General features: G+C 35.8%; 1 protein-coding gene across 4 annotated transcripts; it reads left to right on the forward strand.

Moving 5' to 3' along the window:
* Positions 1–2,196: 2,196 nt before the first annotated feature.
* On the forward strand, positions 2,197–10,288 carry LOC142615482 (DAR GTPase 2, mitochondrial). 4 transcript variants are annotated; one of them, XM_075788221.1, is made up of 8 exons: positions 2,197–2,686; positions 4,631–4,735; positions 6,514–6,591; positions 7,392–7,542; positions 7,717–7,787; positions 8,153–8,249; positions 8,454–8,659; positions 10,000–10,288. In XM_075788221.1, the coding sequence occupies exons 1-8, from the start codon at positions 2,534–2,536 to the stop codon at positions 10,114–10,116; spliced, it is 978 nt and encodes a 325-aa protein (XP_075644336.1). In that variant the 5' UTR covers positions 2,197–2,533; the 3' UTR covers positions 10,117–10,288. The 4 variants fall into 4 exon arrangements, with proteins under 4 accessions (XP_075644336.1, XP_075644338.1, XP_075644335.1 ...); XM_075788223.1 differs by having other exon boundaries at positions 2,199–2,686; positions 9,992–10,288; XM_075788219.1 differs by having other exon boundaries at positions 2,214–2,686; positions 9,868–10,288.
* Positions 10,289–10,490: the final 202 nt, after the last annotated feature.

Raw genomic sequence — 10,490 nt, forward strand, 5'->3', positions numbered from 1 at the left:
AGAAAACATGAGCCCAAAAGACCACGTATCCTTCATGCCACAAAGGATAAACACAAACTAGAATGTATAGTAGAACTAGACAACGCAAGAGCAGTAGAAATGATGTGAAGGCCAAAAAGGAACAAACACAAACGGAATGGAGCATGCACAAAGGACTAGGGCACTACCTACTTGTACCTAGCTAATACATGGGAGGTAGGCCATGGGTCAAGGTATTCAGAGGGTGTGGTTTGGCAGTAGGTAGCAAGGGAGGTTTATTCTGAGGTTCTCGCTCAAGCTTCTTTGGGGAAATGTCCTACTAGGATGGCATTTCATTCAAAAAAGGTAGGTAATGGGCTACGACCACTTAATGCATACCATACAGGTAGGTGATAAGATAGCTTAATCCTTATCTATAAGGGTAAAACAAGAACAGAGAGAGGTCAAAAATAAGACAAATAATTTTGTTTGGAAATAGAGAATGGTGCAACCAACACACTCTGGGCAGAGGTAATGGTTGGATAGCCAACAGGCTAATGGGTAGTCTGGGAGAGATGCCCACAAGGAGCCAAAAATGGTTAAGGGACAAAAGGGGTAAATCCTACAATAGCAAACAGTATAAAAGGGGGTAGCCATGAACAATAAAAGGGGAGAAGGGTAAGAGGTAGAAAAGAAACATAGAGGGAAAAGAAAATAGGTAGATACAAAAGAAAATAAAGAAAGGTTAGAAAGAAAACCGGAGGGAAAGTAAAGTAGTAGGAACAGAGGCATGCATCAATAAACCACATTGTCTCTCCCTCTTGACAGACCCACTCTTTGAAAATTGAGAACCGAAGCTCAAACCACTTAGGCCCTTTCTTCAGAGTGAGTAACTTCGATGACAGTAGCCTTTTCTTGAAGTTACCTGCTTTGGAGATTAGTTCCCTTCTTGGATTCGCTTATATTGAAAAGCTCAACCCATAATCCAGCAGACAAGTTATTCCGTTGGTTATGTTTATTGGATGATATTCTTACTGTTTGGTTAGAAGTTACTAAGTTATTTACTCTTTTTCTACTATATTGTTATTTCTACTTGCTGTATTATTCTGTCATAACTCTATTAACTCTCTTCACGGTGTTAACTTTATTTAATATATTTCATTATCATAGTTATTCTGCTGTAGTGTATTCTTGCCGTAACATTTGTAATATTTATTCTTGCTGTGACCACGCCTTACACTCAACCCATAGGGCTCATGCCAGGACGCTTCTTCATTGGGTGAGCCTAACTTGTTCACAAACTAGCCTAAAGTGCATTCCTAGCAAGGCTAGTTCCAACTCTCTTACCTCAGACTAGCAGGCCATAGCACAGCAGAAGGGGTCGAGGTCTAATAGTGAAAAAAAGGCCCCCACAAATTGTAATTGTTGATTATAAAAAAACAAATAAAAAGCAAAAAGGAAGTGTAGTTGTTGATCTCATAAATTATATTATAAAAATATTAATATAAGAAATTAGTAGTTGGTTTTTTATGAATTCATTTTGAAGAAAAGTTAGTAAATTTTAAATTATTTCATTTGATTAACAAAAATGATCCTCTTAAAAAAGAAAAGCAAGCAAACATTAAAATAATAATAATAATAATTCCTGCTCGTGACTTACTTGTGCAGTTTTTTTTTTTTTGTGGTCAGAATTGGCTATTTATATATTAGAAACAAGAAGTCTATTACAAAATGAATTAGCTTTATCAGAAGCTAATATAGCATCCACCACATGAGGTGGGTTTACAAAAACAGCAAAAAGGAAAACTACGCCTAGACCCCAATCTTGCTAATGCGTCAGCGCAATGATTCGCTTCACGGAAAATGTGTTCAACCCGTATGTTGGGGATGACTTTCAGGAGAGTCCTGCAATCAGTCAGTAGAGGTTCCGTTAGCATGTTAATAGATACATTATTCATCAGTTGGACAACACTCAAAACATCCATTTCAACAATGAGTCTATTAATGTTGAGTTGTCTAGATAAGGTAAGTCCATCTCTTAACGCCCACAGTTCTGCAATGAAGCTGCTGGTAGAGCCCACACTTCTAGAGAAGCCAATTATCCAGTCTCCATTATGATCCCGAATGAGGCCGCCACCTCCTGCCTTACCCGACTTACTTGTACAGTTGCTATATTACCAAAGGTCCTACACACACATTTAGATTTAAACCAAAAAGCCAAATTCCATTTGAAAATGCAGTCCAACTTGAACCTCATCAACCAACCTCAAAACTTAAACCCAGCCAACCCACATTTCAAACAAGGTCCATTCAAAATCACACCCTAAACAAGATTCAACCAGCCCACATTTTAAAGAAAATTCCAAACACATGAGAAACCCAATTTGAAAACCACATTAAATTAAAACCCAAAAGCCCATCAAGTTAAGCCCAATAAAAAAATCCATTGAAACTTTCAAAGCCTATGAGTTTAGTCCGAAACACATGGCTGAACAAGCCCAAAAACAAACAAAGGTCTATCAGCCAACACACTCACTAATAAACTGCTTTTTGAATACTGGAGCCAATAAGCCAAATGGCAGCAACGGCTAAATTGGCAAGGCAAATAGGCGCATTGGCCACAAAGAGTGGAGGAGGATGGTACGGCCCTCACATGGCTGCGGCCTCTCGTGCCATTGCCGAACGACTTCCATTGGTTGATCTCGTTCTTGAAATCAGAGATGCAAGGGTACCCTTCTCTTCTCTTCATTTTCCGTTTCTTTAGTCTGTATTGTACACCAACTGCTTGATAAAATGTCTGCATATGCATGTACGTGTATGTCTATGTTTCATTTTTCTTTGTGTGGATGTACTTGTTTTAGCATCTGGGTTTGGGTTTCTTATTAGTGTTGAACCCAATAAGAAGTGGGTGGTGGATGAAATCTGGATTTGGGTTTGCTTCAGTTTTGTTTAATGATTCAATGATGTCATTCATCTCTACTTTTATAGTGTTATACTATTCTGTTTTTCATTATTGGTTTTTTTCATATTCATGCCTTTAAGAGAAATTTTTTTTTTTTGGATAATTCAGTAAGGTCATATAACAAACAAGACAGTAAGTCTACACACTCTGCTAAAACACTGCCAACTGTTCTGGCAGACTTTACAACCTGCAGATATCAGAGAACAACAAACATACCAACTAGCACTCCGATTACAAACTGACTAAAGCAACTTCTTAGGACTTAAACAACTGCTTAATCTACAGAAAGCACTAGTAATCATAATTGCCATAAGAGCCACTAGCATATCAAAGAGGTATGCTCAGGTAACAAGGTGCAAGCAGCCTTATCTAGAGCTTAGAACTCTGTGAAGCATTATATTTCCGGCCATAACAACATGCCCCATTTTAGCTCTAATATCCCATTTAATTCTCGGTATAATTTGTTCTTCTGTCAAAACAATTCCTCTATGACATCTGCTATTTCTTTTATGTGATAGATTGTGGCCCACCAGACCATTTTGCAGAAGGTCATTCTAAAAATTCTTCCCTCAAAATTAGTCGCTCCCCATTGGACTATTCCATCCCAAATAATAGGAACATCAGTTACTAGGCAAAGCCCCATCACATGCTTCCAAATCCCTCTTGGTAAAGGAGCACTCAAAATACAAATGTTCCCTACTCTCTATTTTATTTCTACAGAATGCACCATAACTATCCCCAAAAACCCCCCATTGGATTGGTCTATTTTTTGTAGTCAACCTATTTTTCAAAGTAAGCCACCCCATAAAAGCATGTTTTTGTATTGCTTGGGGTAACCATACTGTTTTCCACCATACCACCTCCATCTCTTTATGCCTTAACTGGTTCCAAGCAGCAGCACAACGGAACTTGCCATACAGAGAAGCAGTTCAGAAAGGTTTGTCTTGGTTACCAATAGAAATGAGGCTGAGCTTACTTTGAATGCTCACCAAATCTTCTGATCTAGCAAGGGGCCGGCACCATTCTTCTTGATTCAAGTCAGTATTCACCTTAGCTTCAATGGAGCTTGCTGCATCATATATTGGTCTATACACCCATAGGTCTGAATTAGAATACCATCAGGATGCCAATTATCCTGCCATAAGAAGACCTGGCACCATCCCAAATCTCATGTTTTAGAAATCGTCATGCTTGATTTCTTTGCTTCAGAAGAGTTCTCCAACCCCATGTACAGTATGTAATATTATGTGGGAGCTTTACAGACCAAAAACTATTTCCCCTCAGTAGATTCTCATGAACCCAAGCAACCCACAAGGAGAAAAGTGATTGCTTGCTTTATCTAAAAATGAATTCTTAATTATATTTTTTTTCAGAAAGTATGTTTGTAAGTTTTGAGATAATTATCTTGGAAGCAATCTTACTGAATTTCCATTTAGAATTTATAAGATACAATTCTAGATAATGTAAGCAAAGCCATCAACAATTGGTTGAAACTTTAGCAATGGAGCATGAACTCACACCTTTGGCAAGAACTAATTCAATCCATTGTTTGAGCTCTTAATAAACCAAAATTTGCTCCAACATTAATGGCTTATTTTCAGTTACTGTTTTTTTTTTGTTTTTTGTTTTTTGTTTTGATAAGTCAATTCTTTTTGATAATTTGATAAGTCAGTTCTTATTATTTTAACGTTTATTGTTACTGCTCTCTAGATTCCATTGTCATCGGAGTATGAGCAATTGAGAAACTACCCATCTTCCTCTAGGCGGATCATAGTGATGAACAAGATGGACCTTGCAAATCGGTCTCAGATTAAGGTAGGTATTTTTTTCACTTCTTTGTTTTCTATAGTAATTAATTAAGAAATTTCTAAGGGTTAATAATCCTCTTGAGGGAAGCAAAAGTGTCCTGAAACTTGCAGTCCTTTATGGAGGAAGTTCAAATATATCTTGAGCATAACCTATATCTCTGAAGGCACTTGTCATAATGTCCATATGGCCATAAAATGATAGATAGTTTTCATGTGAAAGGAATTAATGATACTGCCTGAAATCTTCTTTGAAATCCATACCTGTTTTAAATTCAAATGCTTTAACCCCAGTATGAACTATGAACTTGTCTTTTCATTAAGATATCCCAAACTTGACCGACATTTTTTTTTATTAGTAAACATTTTGGGGATCCTTTTTAGTTAACAGAGAAAGACTCTCATTCACTGCATGGATTGGGAGGCAAGATTCACCACACCTTAGCTGCTCTATGGTGCCTGAAATCTTCTTTGAAATCCATAACTATTTTAAATTCAAATGCTTTAACCCCAGTATGAACTATGAACTTGTCTTTGCATTAAGATATCCCAAACTTGACTGACATATTTTTAGTCAACAGAGAAAGACTCTCATTCACTGCATGGGTTGGGAGGCAAGACTCACCACACCTTAGCTGCTCTATGGTGCTGAAAGTTTCCTTGTCAATATTCTACCAATTGAAACACTAATTTAGGCATCACTAAGTTAACCCAAACAAAGTGAGGACCCAGGACCAAATACTTGTTGCCATAGAGCAATGGAGAAGTAGATGATTAATAGATTCCTCATTATAGGGGAATGAAGCCTTTAATACTCCTAAGGGCATTATAATACAGTTGAACCTCAAACACTCCTTTCGTTTTTGGTATCCACACAGCAAAGAATCTCAAAAAAAGAATCAACTGATTCCATCTCTCAATCTTGATAAGACCAGCTGAATTGGGGATTCCAATGTCAACACCCCTTCCCTCTTGATATGATGATACTGAAGCCTCATTCTCTATTGTCAAGGCAAACAAGTCTAGGAACAAGTCCTTAAGAGAGCCATTACCACACCAAATATTTGTCTAAGGCCTCACTCTAGAACCATCTTGTATTTCAAACCGTACGTATCTAGAGAAAGAATCCCATCCCCCACATATATCCTTCCACAGGATAACCCCATCTGCACCCCAAATATGCTCTGTTGTTCAGCCTCACCATCCTTATTGCATCAGAAGGTACTGGAAGGAAGCCCTACTTTCCTTCCTTCCCCCAGAAGGCAACAACACTGGGAGCAAGACGATCAGGAACTCTCCTCAAAAGATGGTCCTGTTCCACTCCAAATCTCCCTAGCCACTTCCGTAGAACTGCTCAACACATCAGCCTATGTTAGTCTTGGTATTGACTGCTTTTTTATTTCAAGATTGTAAAAGATATCTCAGCTGAAATTGTGTATAATGAGTGTGATTTTAAATACTAGTGAAATTTTGTCACGATTCCAACTCTAAAGTCATTGTTGAATGTTGATGTACTAGTGATCATCATTTGGAATTGTCCTAGGCTTGTTTTGTTCCTTTGATGTTTTCATAACAAAGAACAACGTGCTCTTTAAAAACTCAGTCATTCTAGATCATCAAGGTTTTAGATTATATATATGTGTTTCATCAGAATAGACAAATTAAATTTCTCTAGTAATTCTATATGCTTTCAGGACAGTGAAATTGTAAAGTGATTTTTCACTCGTTTGTCTTCAAATAATGTTATCTTGTAGCTTCTTTATTTTTTCCCCCTTTTTTGGTTTATAGGAATGGAAGAGGTATTTTGAACAACAAAAATGCATCTCTTATGGAGTCAATTCCCATAATAAGGAAAATATAAAGGAGGTAAATATAATTTTCTTTTCTCTTTTCCCAAGTGTGTAGAGGTTTGTGGAGCATTAGGCAAATCTATTGTGTGTTTAGATAGTCTTTTGTATGTATCCATTTTATTACAGCATATGAAATGAGTCGAATATTATGTGAGAATCAATGTTTGTACTATGGATAATAACACTGTGTCAGTACTTTTTTAACATTATCTATGACCTATTCATTCAAGTGGGTATGCGTGTGCCCTGGGTGTGCATGTGCACGTCTAATTTCTTATTGAAATGCATTTGACAAACTTAATGATGTGATTTCATTATAGTTAGATATCTAAACGCGATCAAAACAATTATTAATTCTATTCTTTTTACTTGAAAACTACTTCCGTTGATTATCACAGTGGGTCTCTATTGCTGTGTTGATTTTTCTTAAAACGTATTATTTATATATTTTTTAAGTTTGCTCGGTAAACCACCCTCTACTGCATTGTTATGAAAGGAGGAGGTACCACTAGAGGTAGTACTCATTGGCAAATATCAATAGGTTTGCCACTTGTATTATATAGAATAAGAAAATATAATCTATTGTTTGTCATTGGATCTCTAGCTGGAGTTAAGCCCTTTCTACTTTCTTGTTTCACTTGAGAATGATGTGTTAGTGATCACAATGAGTTTCTATCACCATGATAATTTTTGTCAAAAACCAATTTAATAGGTTTACTCTTCATATCTGTTGTTTTCATACTGTTTCTGTTCATAAAGCCTTTGTTTTTCTTTATATAAATTTACTCCAACTCAAGGAATTTTCACTTCGTACAGTTGCTGAATTTTTTACTAGCCCGAGTCAGAGAATTGAAGAGGACAAATTATTTCAATTATACAGCAGTGATAATGCTTATTGGGATTCCGAATGTTGGTAAATCAGCCCTTGCCAACTCTTTGCATCAGATTGGGAGGATTAGTGCTGCAGGTATTTCAACCATTTAAACACCTGTTGGGTTCAATTTTTTATTTTTTATTTATAATTTTTTTAGCCAATACTATCTTATAATAATTTATTTTCTTCTATTCTTTTATTTTTATTTTTTATTATAAATTTACTGGGTTTTACCCCTTCATTTTTGGAATATTCCTTGTCTCATAGAGAAAGGAAAGTTGAAGCATGCAATAGTGAGTCCAAATCCAGGCGAGACAAAAGATATCAGCAGCTTCAAGGTATGTGTCATTGATTATAACATTGTGTGCCTTTGAAGTTTTTCAAGAAATAAAGTACATACCGGGATAGCACAGTTGCTACTAAAATCTACCCCCCCCCCCCCCCCCCCTCTTTCCCAAAAACAAAAGTGGGATAATGGGCACATAGAACTATTTGCATACTTGATACAACCCCACCAATGTAATATTATGTTCAATTTGGCTTCCTGTTGAAAAGATTCTGGCATCCCTTCATAACCTAAACCCTAAAAAAGAGAAAACAGTCATATATTTCTTGGAGAATCAATTAGCTTTTTAGAATTTCTGCTCCTTTCATCTTCCTTTTTATTATATTTTTTGTAAATGAAAGTTCATTTTCATTTCAGATAGGCAGTCATCCCAATGTTTATGTGCTGGACACCCCAGGTGTTTTGCCTCCTAAAATTCTCAACACTGAGGTCTACTCCAAGTTAGCTTTAACAGGTATGTTTCTACCTGCTAAAATTTTCTCTTTCATGGGTTTGGATGTGTCCTATAGATTGTCTAAGTGTGTTAGAGTTACTCTGGTATGTAAATGGAGTAACTCCCATTTATACATCAGTGTCATATCTAAGATGCATGGGATGATATTGAGACTTCCAACCATTGCAACAATTTGAAGTCAGGTTTGCTTATTCTATTTTGCAGGATCAATTAGAGATTGCTTAGTAGGAGAAAGGGGAATTGCTCAATATCTTCTAGCTCTTCTTAATTCAAGTGATGAATACAAAAAATGGGCAAAGTTGTCCATGAATGTGAATGACAGAACATTCTTAGACCTCGAAGCAGAGGGTTTAAGTAGCTGTGAGTTGGACAAAAAACAGAAAAGGCAATACCCCACAGATCATACACAGGTATCAGTATTTTGTTCATCATATCTCAAAAAAATAATACATGTCATTGATTATATTCATCTAGATTTATTTATTTATTTATTTATGCTTTTCTTCTTTTTATTGGTAACTATCAATAATTGCTATGTAAGCTACCTTCTAGTAAGAAGACATAAGGAAATAATAGTTCTGAATAGTAACAGCTATTAGCATTACATGTGTAGGGACAGGGCCAGAAAATTCTCATTTTAGTAGTGTGAGGGGGAAACCCCCACTTATAAAACAGACTATAGGAATTCAGAGATAAATGTGCCTTTTTCTCTTGCTCAACTCTTCTGTGCCAATTCCTCTACTAGCAGTAGCACTTCTTTGCAAACTACATAACTCTAGTAAATATTTATCTAGATTGAAATAGATCATTTTATCACGAAATGATCTTATTTTCAGGGGGAACTTTTAGTTTTCATGATGTAGATTTAAATAAGTAATATGGCAATTTGTCCCAAAAAAAAAAAAAAAACTTGTAATATGGTAAACAACTTAAATACTAGCATTGATCTTTCTTTTGGTACTGGGATCAGAATTCTGTTTGAAATTGATTGTTATTCTATAACTCTTTCTCACCAAGTTACAAACTCTTTAAGCATGAATCAATATGGTATTGATAAACCACTGAACTTCAAAATTCATGAAACCATTATGATTTTGTGGCTGTTGGTGAATTTCTTATTTCCCTGGATGCATTTAGTGGATTCAAGTGTTTGGGATACCTATATTTCAGCATCAAACTGATTTGAGCAGATTATATGGTTGTTAAACATCTCATTTGAGCTCGTGTAGCTTTGTTGATTAATCAATTTAGTTATTTATTTATACTGGGCTTGTATTCAGTAGAGATTGAGCTTTTTTCTGTGTTTAACCAAAATCCTTATCATAAACCACTTTGCTTCAAGAAATATCAAACCTGCTGCTGCCAGAAATGCTCTCTGAAACCTATTTGCTTCAAGAAACAGCCCTCTTTGACTTTTAAATCCTATCTTATCAACAATAAGCCAGAAAGCCAGTACTTTTGAACCTGAAAGCATTCCATAAGCACCTGCTAGCAGATTTCTCATCTGTTCTGTGTCATCAATTCTTGTCTTGCTCTTTCTTAGCCATTTTAAATCCTATCTTAAGTTCCTTGGTTTTTTTTTCTTTATTTTAAAATGACATTATGATTGTTGATTTAGGATTTCATAGTACATGATGTTCGTCGGACTCTCTTTGAGACAATTTCATTTTTTGATGGCAATGTACAAGTTGGAGAGGATTTGAGCAGGCTTATTGAGACACAGTTTACTTCATTGCGTGAAGCGTTTCAGGTTCCTGTGGAACTTGGTGAGGAGGCTCAAAATAAAGTTGCTGCTAAGTTATTGAATCTTTTTCGTACTGGGCGATTGGGACATTATACTTTAGATTCTTTACCTTGGCACACTTAGTGTTAGTGATACTTTTTATTGTATTATATTCACTATTTTTAAAGTGTTCTTTTGTTGATTTGGCAATGATGCTTTTTTCTCTTTCTAATAGTTATTGTAATTATCTCTCAAAAAAATAGTTATTGTAATTATTTTTATTGTTTAAGCAATCTCTAAGGTTCTGATTATATCATACACTTGCATTTTATCCTTTTGGCTAACAAAGCCATTATAGTAGGCACCTTGTCTGTTTGTGCCTAGGATATTAGAAGATTGTTTTTTGGAGCACAAAGTACCAAAGGAGAACCCATTAATAAATTATTTAAAAACACAATGTGATTTGTTGTGGTCCTAGCATTTTTCCAATACATATGCACTTTGAGTGCAAATATAAG

This window comes from Castanea sativa, chromosome 11 (genome assembly GCF_040712315.1).
Source record: "Castanea sativa cultivar Marrone di Chiusa Pesio chromosome 11, ASM4071231v1".
Classification (NCBI taxonomy): domain Eukaryota; kingdom Viridiplantae; phylum Streptophyta; class Magnoliopsida; order Fagales; family Fagaceae; genus Castanea; species Castanea sativa.